Source organism: Symphodus melops (genome assembly GCF_947650265.1).
Source record: "Symphodus melops genome assembly, chromosome: 8".
NCBI classification, from domain to species: Eukaryota; Metazoa; Chordata; class Actinopteri; order Labriformes; family Labridae; genus Symphodus; species Symphodus melops.
Window position 1 is genome coordinate 2445798 of NC_136698.1, and position 26893 is coordinate 2472690.

Genomic DNA, 26893 nt, shown 5'->3' on the forward strand with positions numbered 1-26893 from the left:
AAGCACTGGCTGTGTGTGTGTGCATGTCTGACTGTGTGTGTATGTAGAGCTGTGTTGTGCTCGCTCATGCAGAATGGGACGCTCGCATGACTCAATATTAAAAGGCACAAAATGAACAGCTTTATATACAGTATGTCGTCTCTTTAAGGAAATTCAGCTGCTGCCACGGTCGGTTGTTTTACAGAAAATCGCCAGTTTGCATAATTCATGAAAACATCTGCTTTTCTCCCGATCATCACCACAGGAACATTTCACACTAAACACAGCACTCTCGATCGGCCGGCTGCAGACTGTTACAAAAAGAGAAAAACAAGCGCTGACTGTTTGTAACCAGTCAAGTTGGCACAGATTAGCACAATTAGCTGCTTATCTTCACATTTGGCAGGTTGCAGGTTCACTGAGTGAAACGGCAGCAGCCCCTCCCTGCTCCGTCTCTCAGGCAGCAGCAGTATGAGCGAGGACTGAAGAAGAAGGAGAATTATTGTGGGGAAAAAAAGAAATGTTGTTTAGTAAAAGGAAAATAATGCAAAGACTGAAGTACCATGATGATTATCCTCAAGGCTCACGACATGCTGAAGTGTGACCGAGGTCTGTCAAAAATGTGAAAACCTGTCTGCAGCTCATGTTGAAGGACTGTTCTTCACACACACACACACACACACACACACACACACACACACACACACACACACACAGCAGGCCGAGTGAAGCATCATACAAACAGAATGTGACGTCTTCCTGCAGGGGAGAGTGAAGGTGTGGACATGCTCTGCTTCAAGCATCACCTCTGTAAAATGATCAGATCTATAATCGATTTATTCAACAACATTTTCTTTCATTATTCTGAAGTGTAACACGAAACATGATGCATCAAAGAAGAAGCGCTGACACTTCTGAAACACTAACCATAATAATTTTAGCACAATGTGTTTCAAAGTCGGCCACACTATTACCCACAGCACTTCCTGTGTGTGTGTGTGTGTGTGTGTGTGTGTGTATGTGTGTGTGTGTGTGTGTGTCCAATATGAAAGAGCAGGATGTCATGATTAAGGTATCTGTTCAACAATCTGCTGAGATGTATCATCAGACCACATGTGCAACACACACACACACACACACACACACACACACACACACACACACACACACACACACACACACACACACACACACACACACACACACACACACACACACACACACACACACACACACACACACACACACAATATCTGATTAATCCAACCACTCAAGAGTCCTTATCACAGCTGGGGTTTGCCATGAGGCTCCCAGCTGTGTGAGAGTGTGTGTGTGTGTGTGTGTGTGTGTGTGTGTGTGTGTGTGTGTGTGTGTGTGTGTGTGTGTGTGTGTGTGTGTGTGTGTGTGTGTATGTGTGTTGACCTCACACCTTTGGTTTGTGCGGCTGACTTTAAGCTATGACACTTTTGGTTGAGGTGCTGACAGCTGGAACTATTTTTGGGTGATGAATAAGGTCAGTTCAAGGTCATTTCAACGTGTTCTCACTTCTTATACGAACGTGACAACAAGTGGAAGTTCAACTACATTAAAATAATCCCAGTTTAAATCAAGTACAATGTTTGTGCAGGAAGAGTTAGGACCAAGACGTTCTTCCATTCTAATCAAATAGGTTGAAATATTTACGACATCAAGCAGCGCGTTAGCTTAGCATTACAGCAGGTTAGCTTAGCATTACCGCGGGTTAGATTAGCATTAGGACTGAAAACAGGAGGAAATGTTCTTCTCCGTTGTTTTGTTGTAGTGATGGAGGCAGCCTGATGAGCTTCATGTTGGTGAGTAGACTCCTTAACTTTTAGACTCGCTATGCTGTTTCTGTTTCTTATCACGCTGAGCTAAATAACTAAACAACTTTATCACCTTAAAGTCACCTCCTCGAATCTCTGACAAGATCAACTTCACCAAATGTCCATGTTCTTAACAATGCACCTTTAACAGCTCTAAACACAGAGTGCTTTCAAACTGTAAAATGACTCATCTGTGTCCAAACTTCTTTAAATGTTTGTGTGTTTATTCGTATCCCAGCATGCCTCTGGTTTAACCGCATTTCCTCAAAAAGTTCAAAATAAAAGAAGAGCTTTTTACATCTCTGGAATAATCTGTACTAAGTTTTGTTGAAGTCGCTCACACTGGCTCATGAAGTGCACGCACACAGTGGAAACATCTCAAATAAGCCCGGAGTATAAATAAGCATGTCGATTCAGAGAATGCCCTTTAACTTCCTGCTGCCGTCATGTGACAGATAACCTCTGCCCAGCTGTGTGCACGCTCCTTCATGCTTTAAAAGTTCAACAGCACAAACACTGTGAATGCCTATCATATGGATTAACCTTTAACTGCAGCCCACGTGACTAATATACGACAGGAGGCTTCAGCCTGGGCGTGCTGCACTACCACACTATGACACAGTCGACCACTGGATGAATTCTTCTCTTTTTTTAAACTTCTGCCCCAATAAAAAAAAAAACTTCTCTGAGTCAGCAGCTTACCAGAAATGCAAATCACTGGATAAATATCAGCTGTGACATCGGTGCATGCAACCATATCTGCAGCCGGGCCAATGTTGGTACTGCCGATACTGACGTCTGACCAAATCACAGCTGCATCCAGAAATATGAACACAGTCATCTTTAATCAGATGTCTGAGGCCCACCGTGTGTTTTACATCCGTTATCAGTCACGGAGCAGAGTGGACGTGGGTACAAGACTCGATCTTTAGGCAGCAGAAACTACGTCCAGGGAATGTCACACATTTGGAAAAGAGCGACGGTGACGTCGACGAAAACGCCTTTCGGAAAAGTTAAACGATTTTCAAAAGTAGCGCTCCTGAACGGGGCCGCGCAAAACAAGTGGAGCGCTGGTTCAGAAGACGCCGAGTCGTGCTCGGAGGCCTTCACATACACGTCGATGGTGAGTTTCAGTTCATCCGTGTTGGCTTTATTTCAGTGTGTTACTCAGAGGTTCATTGTTGTCTGCTATCTCTGCTCACAGCAAACACACCAACTCCTCCTCCTCCTGCTTCTGTGGCTGTTTGCATTTTTACTATCTGATACGACGAGCCGCTGCTGCTTCAAGAGTGTGTGTGTGTGTGTGTGTTAGTGCCTCGGTGACACACTTATGAGTAACACTTTATGAACATTAAGAGGGTTTAAATGAACAATGGGCTGACTAGCCTAGAAAAACACAAAGCAGTGTTTGTTTAATAGTGCAGCGGGAGACAATAGTGAGGTCAAACAAGTTCATTAAAGACTGCAGAAATCCCAGTCCTGTTTGAGACTGTTGCCGTCCGTGTGTGTGTGTGTGTGTGTGTGTGTGTGTGTGTGTGTGTGTGTGTGTGTGTGTGTGTGTGTGTTTGGAAATATTGTCCCTCTTTTGGGTGTCGAGTCTCTCGAGTTAAATCTTTTCCACTTCTACGTAACGTAAACACAGATCCAGCTCGGGTTCAATCAGCGTGTTCGCGTCCTTTATTCAGCTCTCTGACTACCTGAAATATTAAGGGCTGTGGTACCCACGGCAACCGGGGGCGGGGGGGGGGGGGGGCATCCAGTACCCCATGTACATGTTACCTAGGTAACCAGGAAGCCTCCATGTAGAGCAGCTAGTGTGTGTGTGTGTGTGTGTGTAATTGAGCAACACAGAGCAGTTTTATGGGGCTCTGAAACTACACTGAACAAATAAACAGCCTGGGAAAACTCCTCTGTTGCTTGAATTAACATTGTTTCCCCTGAATGCGAGCAGGCTGCGGGTGAGACGGGGCGGGAGACGGAGACTGTGGGGGGGGGGGGGGGGGGAGGAGGAAAGAGGGGAGCCGAGGGAGAGGAGAGGAGCGGGGGTGGGGCTGTCCTAGTTACGCTTGTCCCATGTGTATTTTCACATGATATTGAAGGTATGTGCATTCAGGCAGATCCCTGTCCTGCAGTGTTTCCCCAAACGTTCGCTTATCAACCGACGACTGCAGACAAGAGAGAAACTAAGATCCAGCTGCTTGATAAGGCAGCAGGGTAAAACTGCTTTTGTATAACTTGTACACAACATCAACTGCTTAAATCAGCAGGGGGGGCGGTGACCTACAAGAACCCTTGAGACTGTTCCTGGAAGTCGGCGGTTAAAAGACGAATCACAGCGCTGAGGAGGACACAACCCAACGTGTGGTTAATGTTACTGCTGGACTCAGAGGAGACTGAAGGAAACTAGTGAGCTAACACTACGAATAGTTATCAACAACAAACCTCGATAAGAGCTTCATTCTCCTATAACAAGCATGAATTCAACACCAGCTGACTCATTTGATGCTTTTTGATAACACAGCTGAACATCTGCTTTTACATGAAACAAAACAACAAGTTCAGGTCATTTAAGATGCTGAGACATTGTGCTAAAGACTCTCGGCATTAAAAAAAAAAAAAGCCCAGTGTGTTAATTCGGAAAACTAACATCCGATGTCAAGGCTGGCAGAGAATCATGGGAGTGATTCTCGCTGCTAGTTGGGTTCGGGACGGTACTCGTTTATCGGCGTTCCCACCGTCACATGTTGGGAATGGAACCAAAATAAGGGATCTGTACCGTCCTACTACTTTGGTAGCCTTGTGTTGGCGTACCGAGGGTGCCGATCCCACCCTGTTCTTCCTGAACCTTTAACTTGATTAATAGCGGGCTGCTGTGATGTCACATCTGGCTTAAACTCTGTTTCACAAATAAGGGTATGGTTGGCACAAACAAGTGCAGGGTGTACCGTACAGAACTGAACCAACCTGAACCAAAGCAGACTGCTCAGTGTAAACAGGTCTCTACATCAGTCCAATGTAACGCTAGAACAAATATAAATGCATCTACAGGGTTTTTTTTGTTGTTTAGTCCAGTTAGAGTTTTAGTCTCTATTTATCCCAAACTTTATCAAACAGCAGCTGTGCATCACTGAAGCCTCTTCAAGACTTTAAATGACTGTGAGAAACTCTGATAAGAAAGTGTCCACGCTGAAGAATCCTGACCACAGAGACACTCAGCGGGACGTCGCAGAACAAGACGAAGAGACGTCGGCGTTCGGATGACGAGAGCGCAACAATGGACGAGAAGAGGGAATGGTTTATTGTCACTCTGCAAACATTAACACACACACACACACACACACACACACACACACACACACACACACACACACACACACACACACACACACACACACACACACACACACACACACACACACACACACACACACACACACACACACACACACACACACACACACACACACACAGAGGGAACAGAAAAGTACCTGATTCATTCGTGCCTGATTTAGTCTCCACACGTTAACATTGGTAGCTAAGGGAAGTGATGGTGATGCAGAAACAGAAACGTGGAGCTGATCCAACAAACAGAGGACACAGGGTCTCTTTGTCTTTGTTTAAGTTGACACCTCTCGACGACACCATACATAAATGTGCTGCTGGCTGTGAGCGCGCTCTCTCTCTCTCTCCCGGGCAACGGCCTTCTGAAAGTCACCTCGGGGATCGTCGTGGGAGTGAACGCAGCTCGTGCGTTACGTAAATAACCCTCGTCAGGAGCAGGTACAGATAGCATCGGTGCAGCAGACAGCTGATGTGTTCAGTAGGGACATCAGCTGAGGGACGTGTTGCCTGTAGTCAACAGACATTAGCCCGCTAAAGGAGGTCATCTTTGCTAAGTCATGCAGGAGGCGTTGATGATGAACACGTCCGGGCAACAGAGAGCCTCAAAACCCCAAATGACTCGATTCATAAAAACACACAAAAACCTTTACAATTAAAAAGCTGTCGCTCGGATATTTAGCTTCTGCAGCAGTAGTATAGTTTCAGTCGATCTCATAGTACAGGGTTCAACAGGGTGGTTTGGCGTCCATATCAGCTCTACTGAGCGCCCTGGTCCACTGCTTTCAGCACGCTCGGTTCTCTGGTGTGAAATGCGTGCAGCTTTATGGCACCAGTTCAGACAGCAGCCTGCGACTGCGACGTAACATTAGGCTGTGTTTGTTATCTGTGTTTCCTGCAGCTTTACTGGGTGCAGAAAGTCCTCCCATCCCAGTTATGTCTCAGGCTGGCATTCAAAACAATAAAACGGAACGAAGTGCCAACGAAACACCAAGAAGTCGTCTCTTTCATCGCCAGTCTTTAAATTAGCCAGTACACATTCACCACGTGTACACAGTCTGCAAACGGGGGGGGGGGGGGGGGGGGGCCGTAGACGCTAGCAGAGTCACGTTAGCAAAAAATAAAAGTTGCATAATAAGGCTGTCGATCGCTTCTCAGTCCACGTGGTTGTTCGGCTTCTCACATCGTCTTTGGCTGCTTTGCCTCCGTCAACTTTGGGTTGACTCGTAGCAGCGTTTAGCATCAATCAGGAACATAATAGGGGTCGTATTGTTTTCAAACTGATCGTACTGAAAAGTATCTACGCATCAAACTTTCTTGAACAACCTCAGAATAAAAAAAAACACATGTCTTCAGTTCAACAGGATCAACAGTGTGGTAAAAGACTATTTGTTTTGACTCTGTTCTTTTGCACAATATTCAACCAATCTTCTCTGAGTCACTGTTAATAAAAAGCCTCTGACTGTGAAGTCGACAGCACGGTGTGTCTTCATGTTACACAAGCAGGCCTCGGATTGACAGCAGACAGACATCCAGCGCAGGCTTAGTGTAATGACTGGCTTTGAGATCCGGGGAAAATTCAACAGGACAAAAAAATTCCCCACATCTTCCAATTTTCCACATGTCCTGAAGCCTGCATTTTTATCCGCTGGCTAATAAAGAAAGTGACTAATAAACAGTTGACAGACGGGCTGACTCCTGGACGACAGCAGCTGCAGCGGCGGCTCCGACCGAAGCTCTGCGTCTCAACAAGTCGTGACGCGGAGACGTCTGGGACTGTTTGTGTCTCTGCTGATTCACATTTGGACTTCCTGGAAATAAATCGTGATAAATGCTGGGGAGGTTTTCGAGACACAAATCGGCAAGTTAGCCTGCAGGCCGTTTAGTAATCGTGAAGGTAAATAGAGCAGTGTGGTTTCCTGTACAACAAATGTAAACTATGCCACAACGGCAGGCCAAATAATAACCCATGTTGGCCCCTTTAGTCAGACAGGAAACGGGTTTATCCGAGGTCAGCGTAAGGAGTACAGGTGGGATGTTAACTGAGTCCATCCAGAGCTCGAGTGCCAAACAGCTGGCGGGTTGGAATCCAGCTGTGGTCACATCCAGAGGGAGGACGGAGAGTGAGGCAATGAGAGGAAGGACGAGAGGAGAGAAGCCTTCAGGGGGTCGAGGACGAAGGAGAGCAGCTCCTTTCCCAGGATACAATCAGGACTTTCACTGCGTCTCAGTGATTTGCTGCTGGATCAGTCACAGCTTCTCTTTTGTTTTCACAGGCGTCGCCGACCCATTTAGCCAAAAGCGTTCATCAGACAGTTGAAATTCTTGAGCGTTTACACCGCATACGATACTCTCCAGTTTAAATCAGGTCAGTGCAAACGTCAAATAAAAGCACACACTGAGATCAAAATGTTGTTTCTCTTGGACTACGGTGCTACAAAAGGACGATCAAGAATATAGAGGTAGAAAAATGGTGGCGTTATAGTGGCCAAGGTAGCAAAACAGCATACCTAAATAAACCTGTTTTAGGATTGGTCGGTCGGACAGCTGCACTAAAACTTTGATGAAGTGCTGCACTAAGTTTTAAGAGCCTGGACGAACGGAGAGCGTTGAAACCGGACCTTTTTTTTTTCTTTTAAACAAATGAATCATGAATATTCCTTTTGAGCCCATAAAGTACGTTTAGTCATTAAGCCTTCTGCCAAAAATCAGCCCAATTGGATCCATTTTCAGCATCACAGCAGACAAACGCCCTTTCACACAATGCATCCTGAAAACCTCCAGAGGCCGGACGTGTTGTGAAAAGAATCCCGTGGAAGTGACCGTGTTGGTGTTTATTTGCTGAGAGGAGCTGAAGACAGAGGACGTGTAGAGCGAGCAGAAGGACGAGGTCTGGATCCTCCTACGTGGGTCACCTGCTCTGCAAACGGACCTAAACCTGCCTTGGCCTGTTTATCAGTGCTCGGTGTAAAATCAGACTTCTGCACTGTGTGAATGAAACAGTGGAGAAGAGAAGATTGTAAAGCAGCTTCAAAAAAAAAAAAAATCAAAGTGGTCGCCCAGCAGTCCCACGATATTGAAACTTCGATCTTCATCTTCAACTCGCTGACGGGGTCACGTGACCAGCTCAGTGTCACTCACAGAGGAACATTTTTTCCGAGCGGGCTGAAGTCCAGATAACGTCCACCTTCAGATGCAGCTCTGGAGTTTTAGACTTTTTTAGGAGTCGTGTGCTTAAAAAATTAAGCTATTAAAATAAAACTATGATTTACCCGGTTAGTAAAAACAACAAAGTGCTGGTTTTAAGGTTTCTCTCATCCTGTGATGACTGATTTAGATAAACGTATTGTACATCATGTGTACAATTTTATACTAGTTTTATACTAGTTTGTTTTTTTGACTGGAGTCATTTGGGTTTTCTGACCATATTTGTATGTTTGGTCTGTTTAAACAGTGTGAATGTATTCGACTCTGACTGACTGACAGGCTTTCATTCATTCTGATGTATCCTCTTACTGCAGTCAACGTCTCCACTGGGATCATTAAAGTTGTATCTAATCCATTATATCTATAAACTCCTGTTGTCTCTGTGTCCATCTGCCTTCATATTAAAACACCTCCCCCCTCCTCTTATTAAACATCCCCTCCCCTCCCCTCCTCTCTCTCTCTCTCTCTCCTCCCCTGGTCTCTTAAACGAGTGTGTTAGCACAATTTTATTAATTAAGCACAACATCCCGTCCTCCTTCGCGCTCAGGACACAAACTAAACAACGACTGCTTCAGCCATCGTTGTCACTCATCCATGGGAGCATGTCCCCCCCTCCCCCTCCCCCCCTCCCCCCCCCACCATGTACACACAGCGTGTTGAAAAGCTTGGCTGGACTGGATGCAACAGCTTGTCGTGTCCAGGCCGGTGCCCTCAGCTCCAACATGACTTCATCCAAACCCGCTGTGGTCTGCTGAGACACAGACTGCAGGAAGCCTCCGACCTGCAACACTCAACGAAACAACAGAAGGAAGACTCTGTCCATATTTATTGTTTTTAAGAACACACTGCATCTATTTCTGAAACCTCTACCTTATGCATGTATAAACAATCCGCCTACATCACTATGTATTATTTATGGTCATCCTGTGCACTCTCTCTCTCACGGCACTATTACCATCTTACATACTTGTGTCAGTACAAAGAGCGCCTCGTTAACTACGGAGTAAAGTTCCTTTGCAACCATCACACATCAATAACTGCTTCAAAAGCTGCTCTGCAGGTTGCATCACGGAAGGATCAGCTTTATAGATTTATTCATCTCCAACATGACGCACCCTCAAATCGGACCGGCGACCCGGCAGTACACCTTGAAGGATGGGAGCTCATCCAAAGCGATGACAGAAAAACGGGGAGTAAACAGTCCACAGATTTGGGGGGGAATGGAAAACCGAGACGCTCCTCAAAAAGAGCGTGTGGGACAATGTGCAGGCAGGATTTCTATCCCTCGTCCTTCCTGTTGTCCTCATCTCCTCGCCGCTGAGGTGGAGGTCGGAGGCTGAGGGACGATAAGGTCTGATAGTGAAGGCAGTGTTTTTATAGGACATTTGTTATCTGTCACCTCTGCAGCCAGTTTGTGTTCAGCCAGTGAAATAACAGCGACAAGGCTCAGCTGCAAGGAGCAATATTTCCCCAATGTTTGTCTACTTTTCAGTTGCCATAAAAATCCCTGCACATGTAAAGATGAGAAGCTCGACAGTGAACAGACAACCCTCAGACCTTTGTCTCCTGTAGTCTGATATCTATAAATATCAGAGGAGTTCATCTCGCACTCCAACAAAAGTTCCCTGAGGACACGTGAGGGAAGACGTAGGCTGTTTTCAAATCCACACGTCGTACAAAGAAGGGCGAAGCAAACAGGAGCTCAGTGCTCTGACGCTCACACTTCACAGTCACTCTGAAGTGCTCCGTCTCTTCAACAGCTGAGCGAGCTCAACGTGAAGTCAAGAGTCCAGCCGGCCGCTCAGCTCCTCCTCTGCATCCTTTATCCTCTCATCTTTGTCTTTCAGGTCGACTGGTCGAACGTTCACACTCGGCTGCTCCGCTCTGCTGGCCTCCGGCTCACCTCCACACACACACACACACACACACTAACACACACACACACACACACACACACCACAGCACAGCATGGTAGCATCCTGGCAGCTCGCCGCACACACACAACGCACACAGAGCTTCGATTCAGACCAACACTTCCTACTCAATGTGTGTGTGTGTGTGTGTGTGTGTGTGTGTGTGTGTGTGTGTGTGTGTGTGTGTGTGTGTGTGTGTGTGTGTGTGTCGGAGGGCTGGAAGCCAGAGCGGTAATAGGATGTTCCTCGCTCGCTTTGTCGTGTCTCAAAGAGCTGGATCGGAGGCAAAACGCCGGGCGACAGCGAAGGCGCCAAACTAAACTGAAAGTGCTGAAAGAGCGTGACGTGTGAGAGGCTTCTTACTCAGACAATGACTTTTAAATTAAAACAAATAAAAATGTTAAAACCATGTTTAAACCAAATACAGAGTACAGCACTGTAGGTGCTAAAGAAACACAGATCCAACAGGGACTATGCAGCGTTACATGTGAAATATGTTCACACTTATTTAACATTTAAATGTGTTTTTTTTAATATCTAATGAGAATAAAAACATCACAAAAGTTTTTTATATTCTGAACAAATGAACAGACATTTTGAAGATTTGAAAAAAAAGCTGCAACCTGGTCCGGTTAAACGTCCATAAAGAATGATAAAACATATTGTGTTATCTTACACTGACGTTATTCAAGGAAACTTAAAGATAATAAATATTCACCTCCTGATGGGAAACGTTATCCACGCAGCTCCGACACACTTAAGCCTCTTAAAAACAACAATAAGAGACAATAACCTCGTGGTCATATTGACGAGCTCGACCCCCCCGCACACATTCACGCTGTGTGAGGTGAAATTAGGCAGACAATGAGTGACGCGTATTACATGTTTGGTATTAAAACAAGTCGGTCATGTGGAAGACACAACAGGCAATCGACTGTTTTAAATCACATCACACGGACGATCATCCATAATCTGACATCAGCCAGCCAATCATGTGTAATCTGACGGTCCACATTAATCTCCTGAGTGAGTGTGTGTGTGTGGGGGGGGGGGGGGGGGGGGGGGGGGGGGGGGGGGGGGGGGGATTACGACGTCCTTTAGCTCCGCTCCTCTCTGACCAAGAAGATGATTCATGAATGAAACATCTCTGATCAGACTTTATTTATTTCCAATGTGTAATCTTTTGATTGGCTCCTCATGTTCGTGTCACTTTACTTCTGCACATTCAAAACACTGACTTTGAATTCCATCTTTTTTCAAAGTCATTTTTCTTTCCTATGTCACAGAGGTTTCGAGAAATTACAGGTTATACAGAATTTTAGATGTTTAGAAAACGTGAAAAAAAAACCCAATACTGAATTTTGCAGATTCTGATAATTTTATTTTGCTTTTCTGCACACTGAGCTCCAAATGCAAACATGAATGTTTGGATTAGTAATGTTGCTAATGCAATACATGCTTCATAAATTAAAATGTCAGATTAACTGGAAATCATATGATCACAAAACACAGCATACACGTGTTTTTATTCATAAAACTGAATCAAATATTGTCAGATTTAGAGAAGATGAAGCGTAATCTTTTACATTTCTGATTTTAAAACCTTTTTTTTTTTTACAAATTTAAAAACAGACAAACTCAATTTCATGTCTGATCCTACAACGGTTGACTTGCCAACATTTACAAAAACACAAAGTGGAAACAAACACTCAGCAGACTAAATCAAACGTTATAAATATGGACGACACACAGAGAGGCGCTGCTTGGGACCCCCGAGCAAGAAGGCGTTCTGGGTTACAAAGCAAAAAGAGGAATTATGGGTCTAAAAGGAGAGGAAGAAAAAGAGGAAGAAGAGCATACGCGTGGGGACATAACGGCGGTGAACACTGGTTGGAGAGCGCAATTTGTTTTTGCCTCGGGCCTCAACAGACTCTCCACTGATTACACGTGTGGAGGGGGGAAACACTGAAATCTGGACAAATCACATCCTCCGTGTAGATGCACTAAATGTGTTTCAATCACAGAGGAGCACAGCTGGGTATCTCTTTGTCTGCAGCCGCAAGGTTAAGTTAAAAAAAACAACAACTTATATTTAAACGGCAGGTAATAAACCACTGAGGTCAGTTAGAGGAGCAACACACACACACACACACACACACACACACACATTATAAAACACACCCACCAGAGGATGCTGCTGGTTTCCTCTCTGGTTACAGCAGCCTACCGGCCTGGCCAACACCCCAACAAAAAAAAAAAAATCAAAGGTTGTATGCTCACCACAATGTCAGCAAATACTTAAAACAACAAGCCCATGCATCGAAAACAACTAAACAAGCCTCTTAATTTAATACAACAGGAAGTATCTATCTCATGTTGATCACAGCAGCACCAGGAGCTGGAGAAAAGAAAACTATGCTGTATATATACTTATCTTATAGTGGATATTATGATGTGCATCAGGCTAATTGTTGAGTTTTAAAGAGGAAAACTGCAGCAAACATTAAGAGGTGTTTTAAGAGCTAAGAGTCCAACCAACCAATCACAGGGCAGGAAAGACAAACCACTGTGAAAGACACTTTGATTAAATTATTGTTAATGATGCTTGATTTTAAGAGCAGCAAGGATCTCTCTCTCTCTCTCACACACACACACACACACACACACACACACACACACACACACACACACACACACACACACACACACACACACACACACACACACACACACACACACACACACACACACACACACACACACACACCCTGTTACCGGGAGTCCCTGCCAGCCTCTCATTGAACAGGGTGTGACACACACACAAAAAACGTCAACATACTACTTTATGACTTGCCAGTGACTTAACTGAAAAGACCATTTGAGTGTTTTAAGTTTAAACCGGCCCTCCCCTCTAACTAACCCGCCCCGGGTTTCCCCCCCCTCTCTGCCCCGTGCTGTCTGCCTTTTGTTCCGCCGCTGTCACCGGTGCACCGCGGATTAGCTTTTTAGCATTAGCTTGTTAGCACTCGGCGGCTAACAGCAACACAAAGCTAGAAAGGTAACACGGCACCTTTCTCCCTCTGCAACAAAAAAAGTCAACTCCCCCCACAACCAACACAAACAATAGAGCCAGTTTCAAGCAGTTTAAAGATGATCAAAACATACCCAGAGCTCCGTTCCCCAACTCATTGCGGATTCCCCCTGTTGACTTATCCCCGTAATTGACGCAGTTTTCCCGGATCAGATTCTCCCAAACTGCCGCTGAGACTCCCGGTGCTCACTGACTGACTGAGTGTCTGCCCGACAAACACACCCCCGTCCTCCTCTTTCTCCTCCTCCTTCTCTTTCTCCTCCTCCTCTTTCTCCTCCTCCTCCTGATCCGCCTGAATCAACAGGGCCGGTCCAACCTGGGGCCCCTGTCTGGGATTTAATTCACTAGAAGTTGGGTGGTATTGTTTATTTAATTACTCGTTTTATTAATTTACAATAGATGTTAGGTAACACCTCAGAGACAGGTAGAGGACCTGGGTGGGCAGGAGCCATGTTTTTCTTTCTTTTGTTTGCTTTCCTTTAAAAAACAATAAACACACCATACATTTCTCTTACTTTAAAATGTGTAAAGCTCAAAATAAACATTATGTGAGACAATAATAAATGAAACATTTAGTGGGGTAAGCATTATTTATTTATTTACCTTGGGACTGGTGTGTAAACTGTCCAGTAATGAGAAAAAATATTAAAATTGCCAAAAAGAAAGAAAAAAAAGGGAGAGAGGATTTTAATGTGAGCGTCTACTCACGGAAAGTTTTTAAATGTCTTAAAAAAAATAAAAAGATTTTAATTAATCTGGGATTATTATCATGAACTACATTAAGAGGCAGAGCTGTGACTACATGATGCAAACAAACCACACATTCAATTTGCATTTTGACACGCTTGGACATTTTACACTGTTTACATTATTCTATATTTTGGACATTCAAATATTCTTTTTTATTTTATTTTTTACATTACATTCTACCATACTGTATACATGTGCATTACAAGTTTGAGTCTTTATTGTCATTGCATAGCTTTGTGGAACAGTCTTTACATTTTACTGCACATCTGTATGAGTATGTGACAAATAAAATCTTAAATCTAGACTTTTACCTGCTGCGCATTGATTGTTTACCTGTAAATGCTCTTATTATTGAATTAACAGTTCCATCTAGCGGCCAGGATTTGTTACTACAGCTTAGATAGATTCGATAGTTTTACTCAGTAATGATCTCAGCTATTGATCTCACCAGATAATTTGAGAATGAGCAAATTATTATTGGGCTCTGAAAAATGAACAGACAGGCTGAACGAGACATTTTTAGTTGGCCAACTTGAATCAGCCAATAAACTAACTAAAACCCTACTGCCTCAGTAACTTCACTATAGAATTCCACACATAAAAATACATGCAAATCCTAACATTGAAAAGTGAAGCGATTCATCCCTTTTCAGCGTTGTTCCTATTTGTCGTTAACATCATTTGCTGATCAGTTTAGCTTAAAAAAAAAGATAAGATACTGACGGTGGGAAGTTAAATCTACGAGGATGCACGTTGTTGTTATTTTTGTAAAGAAAAGTAACAAAAACGTGAAATATTTCCTTTCTGAATGATTAGTCACATGTAAATACTCAAATTAAGTACAGAAAAAAACAGAAAAACACTTAAAAGGGTAATTCCTCTCCAGGTTGCACTTCACCTCCCGCTCTGTAGGTGGCGATAGTGTGTAACACGTGACTCTCACACCGCTAACAGAAGAAGAATGTCGCCGCTGCTGCAGAGTAGCTGTTAGTGTAGAAAGGTGTTAAAGGTGATTATTTGACACATTCACAACTTGTTACATTAGTGAGTCATAAACCGGGAACAGACAGACATGTACCGACACATGGCGAGGTAAGGTCATAATAATAATAATATTATAATAAATAAATACAGACACTTGAAGTGCACTCAGATGTCTTTACGACCTTTGACACACATTTTCTTTACATACACAAACTCTAAAGTGAACAATTTGTCTTTTCTTTTAGAAAATGTCCACACGTGTTTGTAATATCCTCCTGTCGTTTGTTCAGATTTACGAGAAGAAATAATATGAACAACACGTAAACTTCACAGCTCTACAGACAGTACGATGTTATTAAAGGAGAATATCACAAGTTAGTTGGTGTTTACCCACAGAAGCTTTTTTTTAAAACATATGTTGCTTGTTAGAATAGTCTGTTTTCAATAAATCACTCAGAATGACACCGTAACGTTTTATTCTTTAATTAGTTTATTGTTTTAGTTTGAAAGGGACATGAATGACACAGCTGTTCTATCTGTGGGATCTATTGTTATAAAAAACACATGATACAGTACTATTAAAATCAATTAACAACAAGACATTACAAATCATAGATCACAAAGAAACGACTTATTACAAAAACTGCATTAAATTCTTCTTCTTCTTCTTCTTCTTCTTCTTCTTCTTCTTCTTCTTCCGCTCCTCTCTCCATGTCCCTCAAAGGATCGTGTGCAGCGGAGGAAGAGTGTGTCCCGTCTCTGTGCCTGCGTTTACCGCGTCGTCATCATCATGGAAGACGAGAAGCACGACAGAGGAGAGACACTACAGGTGACCACGTCAGACTTTCTCCCACAACATTTTGATCTTACTCACACTCTGAGTTTGGTGTATTCACGTGCTGTTTGCATCCTGTGGTTGCAGTCTCTCTGATCTCCGTTGTCAGTGTCCTGTCCGCTGTCTGAGCTCTGCAGCCCGTAAGAGGAGATCTTTGCGTAGTGCCTTCCCGGTGCTGGAGCAGCCTCTCCAGCCCATCCAACGACACGTGTATGAAGCCAACCTCCGAAACAGCAACGCCTGCCACAAGAAGTTCGTCTTTGCTCTCATTGGCTGCCATATACTCCCTCTCTGATCAACTCAAAAATGACCGGATTTTGTATGACCTAAACTTTGTTGTCTGTCGTGTCTCGCCGTGTGAAAGGTACGTGGAGTTGAGTGAAAAGGTCAGAAAAGGTGGAGGGGAAAACGCCACAGCCAGACACACCCAGAGAAACAAGAAGCTGCTGGTCAGGGATCGCCTGAGACTCCTGCTGGATGACGACCACTTCCTGGAGCTGTCAGCGTTCGCTGGCCTGGGTCTGCCGTACGGCGACATCCCTTCAGCCGGCTGCCTGACTGGTCAGAAACCACGAGCTGCATCTGTACCTTTGGTGATAACTAACGGCTGTGATACGTGATGAGTTTAATGCAGCTCCGTTTCCTCGAGTGAGCTTTGTTTTCCCACTTTATGAAACTGCAGGAAGGAAATAAACGCACACGTGTTTTCTCTGTGTGTGTTGGTTCTCGTCTCTGTGCAGGCATTGGCAGGATCAACGGACTCTGGTGTGTGTTCATCGCCAACGATGCCACGGTGAAGGGCGGCACGGCTTATCCAATCACAGTGAAGAAGCAGCTACGAGCGCAGGAAGTGGCGATTCAAAATCGCCTGCCCTGTGTTTACCTGGTGGACTCTGGTGGAGCTTTTCTTCCTCTGCAGGTTGACATTCAAACACGCTTCTTCTTTTGTTTATGTGAAGCGTCGAAGCTGCTCTGACTCACTGTCACCTTTTGAAAACGCTAAATCTCAAATCTTACCTTAAAGTCAACTCGTCAAATTTCTAGATAAAAGTTTCACGTCGTGCTGAATCAAAGCTACATTCACAAGTTCAGATAAACCTTTTGTTTCTATAAACATATAGAGGTCTAAATATGCTCATAATGAGTAATGGGGGGGGGGGGGTTACTCAGGGTAATTGAATATTTATGACTGGAAATGATAAAAATACTCTCAGTGAGATTTGAGTCTTTGTAGAAAGTTCTTTGGCTACGTTTTAATGTTAGCGTCATGTCGGGAGGTTTGAATGTGAGTTGTTTTAATCTCTGACTCTCTTTGTCTGTGTTTGTACAAATATGCAGTCAGAGATCTTTCCGGATAAGAACCAGGGAGGACGGACGTTTTATAATGAAGCCATCATGTCCGCCATGAAGATCCCGCAGGTAAAGAAATCAAGAGCAGTAGGGTCTTTTTTTAATTTGAAAACAAGGCAGGTGTGAAAAGTAGATGAAGTCATTTAAAGAAGTACAAAAACAGAGGACAGAGCTGACTTGGCAATATCAATGGATTGTTCATGTTATCCAAAGCTGCAGTGTAACACTTTTCCGCCGTGCATTTTATCTTGGTAAGCTCAAAGACAAACTTTATTCTCAGTTTGAGTGGCATCCATTGTTCGTGTCATTAAGTCAGTGTTAAACGTGAGAAAAGAGAGAGAGAACATCTGTAACAGCTGCACAGAGAGAGAAGGCTAAACACTTCATGTCCTTCAGTCCCTCGACTTGACTTTCTATCTGTACCTGACGGCGTGAGGACGCTTTGACCCCTCCTTCTTTCTAATGTTGAAGGTTTCAGTGGTGTGTGGCTCGTGCACGGCGGGTGGCGCTTACATCCCCACCATGGCAGAAGAGGCGGTGATGGTGCACCGGATAGGGACCATTTTTCTAGGCGGACCGCCTCTTGTGAAGGCCGCCACGGGAGAGGAAGTGACACCAGAAGACCTGGGTGGAGCCAAGCTTCACGCCGAGTGAGTCAATTTAACGAGAAAAAAAACAACAACCAAAAAAAAGCACCAAATACTCTGATGTGAACTAACATGATCACGTCCGTCTCGTGGTGTCAGAGTGAGCGGCTGCGTGGACCATTTCGCCTGGGAAGAGAAGGAGGCGTACGACACCACCAGAAACATCATCTCTACACTCAACTTCCAGCTTCCCGACGAGGACGAGGATGAGGAGACGACGAAGAGGAGGAGAGCAGAGGAGGAGCCTCTGTACAGCTCAGACGAGCTCCCGGGCCTCGCTCCGAGAACTTACAACTACAGTCTGGATGCTAAAATGGTGCAGTGTGCAAAACCACAAATGAAGCTTTTCACTGTCTGTGTGTAGCAGCTCTGAGAGTTGTTTAATATGTCGTCATGCTCAGACACACTCCTAGAAACACTTTAATGACTCTTTGCCCTCTTGGTGTGTACTGAATGTTTTAGTTTGATGCCCTGAAAGCAGCTCAGAAGTGATCCTGACCTGTGCGCTCTGTCGATGAGTTTCTTCATGTGTCTCTCTCGTTAAATCCACAATCTGTGTGTTCAGGTAGTCAGTCGGCTGACGGACGGGAGTCGCTTCCAGGAGTTCAAAGCTCGCTACGGGACCACGCTGATCACCGGCTTTGGAAAGATACACGGGTAACACACACTCACTCATTACAGGTGGGCTGACTGAATCATCGATACAGTTTGTATTGCACGATGCGTTTCTAACAGGTAGGGTTAGTTAATCCTGGATACATTAGCTCGTCAGTAAGCATGGTCCCTTCCTCAGGATTAACAAACTGCCCTGATTGGTTGTTAATCAGACCAGTGCTCATCGACAAGAGGCCCAAAATTAAGCAGTGATAGATTCCCTCCACCAGTAACAAACAGCTTCATGAGGTTTGACCTTTAATTCTCCACCTCACTGATCTGATCCCAGTGTCCTCTCAGCATTGTTTGTGTTCCCCACACTCAGAGGAACATGTGTCTGAGCTCGTGTTGTAGCACCCCATATTTGACTTGGTCTCTGGACCACTTTCTGAAGGTCTCGTCTCAGAATTGAAAGTGTCTTAACTCGTCCTTCAGACTGGACAAACTCCAGATTTTAAAATCAAGACGAGCACCGATCGGCTTTTTTCCCATCATTTCTGTGATTAGAAGAAAACCGTCTCTTTATGAAAGAACGGCTGCAGCCTTCCTTGTGTTCCAGTCGAAGTGAGTGACTCGCCCCCTGCACACGACTTGAGGAATTTACCGTGATATTTATAGTCGTGGTCTCGTCGAGTCAGCTTGAATGTCTCAGTCTCGGAGCGCTCAGGTCTCGGGTCTGTCTTGGTCTTGGTTCATGTGGTCTTGACTACAACACTGAGCGGCACAGCTCCAGCTTTCATTGGTGCATTTTTCTGTTTAAATTCGACTTTTTTTTTTTTTTTAGTCACCTGGTGGGAATCGTAGCCAACAACGGCGAGCTGTCGAACGAGGCCGCGCTGAAAGGGAGCCACTTTGTGCAGCTGTGTGACCAGAGAGACGTCCCGCTCCTCTTCCTCCAGAACACGGCGCCCGCAGCAGCTCTGACGCTCTCCACAGCGCAGGTGAACACGTCAGCTCGGACATGTTTCACAGTGCGTCTCATCTTTAAACCGCCAAAGAGTGCGGCCGCTGATCTCCGATTCGTGATTCCTGTGGAGTCGAGTCAACACAGAACGTAGAAAAGAGCTGAACGAAGAGAGGAAAAGAAGGAATGATGTGAGAATAAAGAAAAACAGGACTTTTAAATGTTTTATTTGTGTTTGTGTTTGTGTGGCAGGCAGAAACAAACACTAACCGTCTGAAGGCTCAGGGTTCGATGATGTCAGCAGTGGCGTGTGCCTCCGTCCCCAAAATCACTGTTGTGATTGGTGGTTGTCACGGTGCTGACAGCTACGCCATGGTGAGAGCCTGAAGTGGAGTTTTAAATAGAAGTTTGAAATGTTCTCGCAGGAGAACAGACGTCAAAGAACAATCTTTTTAACTCTTTTTTTTTTTTGGTTTCTAGTGCGGACGAGCCTTTGATCCTAACTTCCTGTTCCTGTGGCCAAACGCCAGAGTGTCGCTGGTGGCTCCTGGTCACGCCGACTCTCTGCTCTCCTCTGACAGTGAGAAGCAGGAGGAGCAGAAGAAACAGGAGGACAAGCTAAATCAGAGATTAGAAGAGGAGAGCTCGGCCTTCTTCTCCTCCGGCAGGCTCTGGGACGATGGAGTCATTCTGCCTCAGGACACCAGGATGGTAAAAATCACAACATTTAATCAGAGAATGATGCATTCAAAGCCCCTTGCTCTTTCTGTGTTTTAAGACAAATCAGGTGGACAGCTACATCTCCACTCCTGTGTCGTGTTTGTGTGTGCAGGTTCTCAGAGACTGTCTGGACATCATCAAACAGAAGCAGTATCAGCTCTCCACAGAGAAACTCCAGTCGACTGTGCTGCGTATATAGAGAATCATCACCACAGCTGGACAAAACAAACCTCTGTATGTCTCTTAATTGAGCAATATGTAAGATATCTACTAAATGAAGTGATGACGCTCTCTCTCTCTGTGATCATGAAGGAAACCTGCTGTGTTGAAGCTTCTCTGACAACAATGCAGCAGCCAGTATGTCCTCCTTCTAACTTTAGATTCTGCTCCTGAATGCTCTGGATTTGATTGGACCAGAGAAGGTAGGCGGGGCTTTGAAGGCCGTTTTGGACGCCCCTGGGTTTGTCAGATGTGAGAGCAGTTATCAGGTCAACAGGTGTTGCAGCGATGGAAGCGGGCAGTGGAACTGCTTCAGATAGAAGTGATTGTACCCGAGCTAAAAAGCCTCTGCATGTTTCTAATAAGCTCCAGCAGCAGAAAGCTGCTCAAACTAGGATCAATGTTGGAGATGCTTTTGAAACATGGGGAGAGGTTAGAACGCAGAAAGATTTACAGACCCATGCTGAGCTGGCTAAACACTGAAGCTACAGTGTCCACCACATGCAGAGCTGGCTAAACACTGAAGCTACAGTGTCCACCACATGCAGAGCTGGCTAAACACTGAAGCTACAGTGTCCACCACATGCAGAGCTGGCTAAACACTGAAGCTACAGTGTCCACCACATGCAGAGCTGGCTAAACACTGAAGCTACAGTGTCCACCACATGGCGACCTGCCAAGAGGGTTTACACAAAACCCCGTCCTGCACTGACTAGTGACGGTGTCTCCTCCTCTGAACTCTGTGATGAAACTTAAACACATAAAGGACTTCAGTCACTTCCTGTTTTACCCACCTGTGAATTCGACCACAGCTGCTCTTTTAGTTTAGCAGCTTTGGGGTCGAATAGATCTGAACATTTTTAGATTAAAGTGTAGGTACTTTTCAAAACTATCAATCATTAAAGAAACTTCCGATTGTGTCATTTTAGAGCAGGTGGTATCAAGAAAGGACGAAGGAAGAAACTTTAGTCTGTGACGTGGTGAGAAATCAAAACACTGCAAACAAATGATTAAAACCCTGAAAAGTGGACTTTGTACTTCTGTTTAGAAACACTTTAAGATTTTTTCTGAGGGTAATTTAAAGTTCTTTATAAAATGAGTCTGATCAGGTGAATAAAGGAAGATGGCCTCATGGGTTCTTTAAGTTCAGGAGAGATTCAGCTTCTTTGTTTTTACAGACCATGTGACCAGAGCTTCAACATTTAGCACTGATTGTCGTGTCCTGTAATTTAACTGCTGTAATGTATTTTTACTGATTTGTATAAAAGATGACTAAAATAGTGTAAATACATTTTAAATGGCTGAAGCATGTGTGCGGTTGGTTATTTTCTTGATGGATAAAATTATGAAGTGCAATTAAAATATTTTCCACAAAAAAAATAAAAAATACATTTGTTTTGTTTTTTTGTGTGAGGATGAAGTTTGACCAAAAATACATGTATGCACTGTTTATGTGATGACATATATAGATTTATCATGCATGTACATGGAGGGAGCTGCCACTCAACCTCTTATTACTGAGCTTTTAAAAGTCTGTAGATTTGTAACTTAAAGGAACAACATGTTGATGTTTCTGTGAAGATATTTTGGTCTTTCTTCGTGGGAGTGGGGAGGAGCGACATGCAGCAAAGGGCTAAGGTTGGATTTGAACCTGCCGTCACTGCACTGACGTCTACTGGTCCCATACATGGAGCCATCAACCGGCCCCATGTGCCACTTTTTGACTGCTATAAGCTCATGTTTTGTTTGCAGTAAAATATTTATTTGCAAAGACAATGGAAGTCAGATAAATCTGGAGAAGAGTCAAATCAACTTAAGATAAGATATAACTTTATTGATCCCCAATGGGGAAATTCGGGCGTTGCAGCAGCAGCAGTACAGAATCAAAAAAAAGTCAAAAACCGAATAAAATAGTAGAAGGGGATATATACAGAGGGCTGTGATGGGGTGAACTCAACAGGACAATGAAAGCACAAAAGCACATTACAATATCTCTGACTTCAAATCAAATTTAAAAGTGACAAATAATTGAAGGTAGTTCTACTGACCAGTCTGTTTCTGACTGGGCGGGATCTACCTGGCCGTTGACCTATGGAGGGGTAGCATGAAGTTTGCATATTAACTTGGCACATTTACCCTTTCTTTCCCCATGAATGATCTGCACTGGTAGGTAACAACACATCCATCTTCTGTTTGAGTGTCTGTATAGAAGATGTGGTCAATGTGACTTTGTCGTCCCAAAGTCACATTTCAAGTGCTCGTCAGCGCTTTCAAAGTAGGACAGTGTGTAAGCGTTAGCGTGCAAATCTTTGTGGACTCATTTCCTAAGAACCTTTTTTATTAAAAGATAAATGTGCACAGTATTTATTTACAACAAAGAGAGCTGAGCAGCCACAATAGTTGAGTTTAGATTAAGTCCCTCCTCTGATAAGGTAAAGTAGTCCATGCCACCCCTCTGGGCACGCCCCTGCTTATAATGTTCAGCGCTTAAAGCTGTAATTTAATTTATTATCAGAAATATTAATAAGCTCCAAGGCAGTCTCAGGATCTGTGCTTGGCTTCATGTCTCTTTCAGAGTTTCTCCTCGTGTCTTTCACGCGTCTGTCAGGAAGTCTGAGGAAGTGTGTCAAAGAGGCGGAGGTGAAAAGAAGCGAGTCGAGCCAGGACTTCCTCCAGTGTGTCAGGAGGAACGTGGAAGCAGAACCTGAGAGAAAACACACGAAGCAGTCACTCTTTGGAGGGATTTAAAGACATACCTGTATCGACGTTTAAACCCTCTCGTGTCTCACCTCAGATGGTGTTTGGTTGTAGATTCACCATTCTGACATCCGGCTCCTAATAACACGCCTTCTTCTTTCAGCAACTTCTGACAGTACAGAATGTCAGCCTCGACCTCTGATATCTAAAAACATAGACGTAAATGTTTACAGTGTGTGGCTGAAAGGTATTATAGTGGACTAAAGGACTAAAGACTGGAAGCTCTTGACCTGCATCATGTTTTCATGAATCCGTCGGATTACATTCAGTATTGATATGAAGCCAGATGTTCTCATTAAAGCGTCTGCTATATTGTTGTTTTGACCCCTCGGCCCCTCCTCCAGTCTGACGGGGGGGTGATGTGTGCTCTATAGGTTAGGTTGAAGACCAGTTTTACTGCTGCGTTTTGACAGCTTAATCAGAGTGACAGATTGGGAGAATGTGTGTGATAAGAATCTGTGAGTATGAACGAGTGCGGCACGAGTCGTCAGCCTGAACCAGCTTGCAGCTGTCGCTCCGTTTACTGCAGAGTCTGATGATGATTTCAAATTGTGTTTGGAAATGTTCTTGATGTACGTTCCCACCTCTGCCTGCTTTAGAATCTCAGCCGGTAAATGCAGGCGGGGGTAAAGGTAGATCCCCCCCATCGTTGGTTCACAGCCGATCCCAGGTAGATCGTTCAGGAACTCCTGAGCCCGCCGAGCATTCTGGGACAAAGCGGTCTGAGCGAGAAGAATCTCCTTTGAAGAGGAAAATACATTTTAGTGAGTAGGAATGTAAACTAAGCTTGTATAGGGAAACATGCACACAGAGGCTCTACAGATGTGTCACCTGTGTGTATGTGTCATATGAAGGGTCTCCAGGTGCCGGTGGGTTGACCATGACATGCAGAGCGAGCTGTCCCGTGACCGGAGCGCAGACGTCAGTGCACAGACACGTGTTGACAAAGTGCTTCACCTCCGGGTCAATGTTGACCAGCTCCATGTATGCTGTCCTCAGACCGCACCTGGGACACACACAACTTTGTTTTTGTTTGTACACCATAAAAAAAATAAAAATCACTGCATTTGTTTCAATGTGTGTGTGTGTGTGGGGGGGGGGGGGGGGGGGGGGGACTCACTCTCCCATGGTGCCGTTGGACAGGGAGTTAAATGAGATCAACTCCACCTTCTCGGAGAACTCTTGGCCCATCTCAAACAGAACTTCCTTGTAGGAAATGAACTCTGTGCCCGCAGCGAACACACAGTCCTGGAACACCTGAAGCACAAGGGAAAGACATCCACGCATGAACCCACCGCTGCCATCCACAGAAAGTAAATATTACCATGTTGTGACTTGAAAAGTGAATTGTTCTAATGAGATGTTTGCCTTTTTTAAATCGGGATATTTTCACTTTATTATTTATATTTATGTTATAACTTGAAATGCTTCTTCTGGAAACATGATTTTTCCTCACTGGGACTCCTGAAAACTGTCAGGACCGTGTGTCCTTGCTCTTCCACACCTTCCCTGCTTAGAAACTTTCTGGGAGACCAGGAGCCAAATTATTCCCCCCGGCTTTATCCGTACTTAGTCCTGCCAGCTCCCTATATTTTCTGCAAGAGGTCGGGTTGAGCTGTGAACACAGCAGGAAATATTCTGAAAATTCCCCATAAACTGGCAGGCGCTGTTGCTGGAGTGCATGTCACACCTTTGTACAATTACTCTGATAGTAATTACATAAAAGGAAAAAAACCTGCCTCTGCATCCACTATTTTGGATTTCTGCTGCATGTTTCTCTGTCGAGTCTGTCTTCCTGAAACCCTCCCTGTCCGACAGAGAGAACTTCAAACTTCCAGAATAAGAAACTCTGGATTAATTCAGTGACAGACTTTCAGAAAAGTTGGAGACATTTTCAGCAAATATCTGTTAAAAAAAAAACCTTTTTTTTTTTTACCTCATCAACCAACAACAGGAGTCTCTCCGCTGCTGCAAACTGGATCACTTCTTGAATTGACCTTCTGTCCTGCACATGACCTGTGACCACAAACAGCAGCAAACAAAATGCAATGACAACAAGTCCATTTAAAGAGGGCGTGTTAATGTGGTTTTTATTTGTTGGTTACCTGTGGGGTTTCCTGGGTTGCTGATGTAAATAGCTCTGGGGTTACAGCGCCCCCGAGCAGCCTGCAAAGCTCGGTGGAGCTGGTTGAGATCGACAGCCCAGCCTTGGTCCTCCATCAGCTCGTACGGCTCCAGCGTCACCCCGGCCTCATCCAGCAGGGCGGGCATGGTGTGAGGACAGGGCAACGGGGTCAACACACCTGTCTGAGTCTCCCCCTCCACTGAGGAGATCAGTTTCAAGATCACCTTCAATTAAAAGATCCAAATATCATACCTATCCTTAAGTCCCTGACACTTTACAACATTAACAGTCTACAAAGATGGACAACACATCACGTCACTCAAAATGAAGCCAAAACATTCAACGTTTTAAAGGACGAGAAAAGACAGTTTTGTTTTTTTAAGTACTATTGTTTTATAAATTTACAATCTAGACTAAGCCTTTTTTTATTTCATTAAATTACATGTTCTTTTGTGTTTAAGAGTAATTTTTTGGAGCTTTTTTACATGGAAAAGAGGAGAGAGAGAGAGTGTGTAAAGAACAACATGCAAAGATTTGAACGCAGGCCGTGCGGTATTATGGGATATTTTTTACTTGAGTTTAGACGCACTTGGTAGCTGAAGATATGAATGTTTGCAGTCATGTTGTTATTAAGACAGCGAAACATTCATACACAGTGATATTAATGGTTTACTTTTACCATGAGGGAATTCTGAGAACCGCCAGAGATGAAGACGTCTTGAGCACATGAGGGGACCCCGGAGTCTCGTCTCGTGATGAACTCAGCGATGCTTTGCCTGATGTACCATATGCCAGAGGAGTCTGTGTATGAACCTTTTGGATCAAACATTAGATGTGTGATTTTTCTTTCCTTCTTTCATAAAAATAAAGGAGGAGGGAAACAGAAAATACCTCACCGATACTTCCTCCATCGCAGACCTCCAGGAACCTCTGAGCTCTGAGCCTGACATCCAGAGGCAGATCTTTGTCCTTTAAGAGCTCCAGGTACAAACACACTGACAACACCTGAGAAAAAAAAAAATATGGGATGCATGGAAATCACAGAGACAATTCTGAGCACTCTTTCTAACCTCATTGCTTAAACATCCAAACAAACAGACTGACCTGGCGAACAAATGTGACGGGTTTGATTCCTGCTTTATGGCGATCACCTGAGCTGACATCGATCACCTCTTTAAAGGGTTTCAGTGCCCCCTGCTGGTAGAAAAAAATATAACATCAAGATAACTTGTCTAGTTAAGATGTGATCACTGAATGAGCAGTGGGGCCCCTCCAGTTACCATTATGTCTGCCAGTGTCCTGACACTCCTCCCTTTTTTCTTTTTCACTCTCAGAGATAATTCCTCTGTCAGATGACGCCCCATTAAAGGCCTGACACAGCAAGCAGACAGCAAAGAGCGAGCCGTGAAGAAGGCCGCACTTCACTGAATCAGAGCTGTTGGGATGTGGAGACGCTGTTGGACCAGTGTTTTAGCATTTCAAAGACATTTTTAGTGGAACGGGCTGACTTATGATAGTTGAATTTCCCTCGGGATCAATAAAGTATCTATCTATCTATCTATCTATCTATCTATC

The 26893-nt window shown here is 44.4% G+C and overlaps 2 protein-coding genes and 2 long non-coding RNA genes across 4 annotated transcripts; 2 read left to right on the plus strand and 2 right to left on the minus strand.

Moving 5' to 3' along the window:
• The first annotated feature begins 15074 nt into the window (after positions 1-15074).
• Positions 15075-20863, plus strand: LOC306828643 (methylcrotonoyl-CoA carboxylase beta chain, mitochondrial). The gene is made up of 13 exons (XM_079351180.1): positions 15075-15215; positions 15832-15936; positions 16030-16194; positions 16307-16503; positions 16683-16861; positions 17281-17361; positions 17764-17942; positions 18039-18255; positions 18505-18596; positions 19378-19534; positions 19750-19872; positions 19978-20208; positions 20330-20863. The coding sequence occupies exons 1-13, from the start codon at positions 15196-15198 to the stop codon at positions 20414-20416; spliced, it is 1833 nt and encodes a 610-aa protein (XP_079207306.1). The 5' UTR covers positions 15075-15195; the 3' UTR covers positions 20417-20863.
• A 646-nt stretch (positions 20864-21509) lies between these two features.
• On the minus strand, positions 21510-21807 carry LOC306828683. Its single transcript, XR_013779764.1, has 2 exons — positions 21617-21807; positions 21510-21574 (listed from the first exon to the last, which is right to left on the minus strand). It is a non-coding gene; the product is annotated as an uncharacterized lncRNA (long non-coding RNA).
• Positions 21808-22884: 1077 nt separating this feature from the next.
• On the minus strand, positions 22885-26742 carry LOC306828315 (alanine aminotransferase 2-like). Its single transcript, XM_079350700.1, has 11 exons — positions 26599-26742; positions 26423-26515; positions 26215-26323; positions 25998-26131; positions 25299-25542; positions 25130-25209; positions 24314-24450; positions 24025-24199; positions 23778-23933; positions 23226-23338; positions 22885-23140 (listed from the first exon to the last, which is right to left on the minus strand). Exons 1-11 carry the CDS (start codon positions 26680-26682, stop codon positions 23041-23043), a joined length of 1425 nt encoding a protein of 474 aa, XP_079206826.1. The 5' UTR covers positions 26683-26742; the 3' UTR covers positions 22885-23040.
• On the plus strand, positions 23896-24259 carry LOC306828316. The gene is made up of 2 exons (XR_013779723.1): positions 23896-23957; positions 24048-24259. It is a non-coding gene; the product is annotated as an uncharacterized lncRNA (long non-coding RNA).
• Positions 26743-26893: the final 151 nt, after the last annotated feature.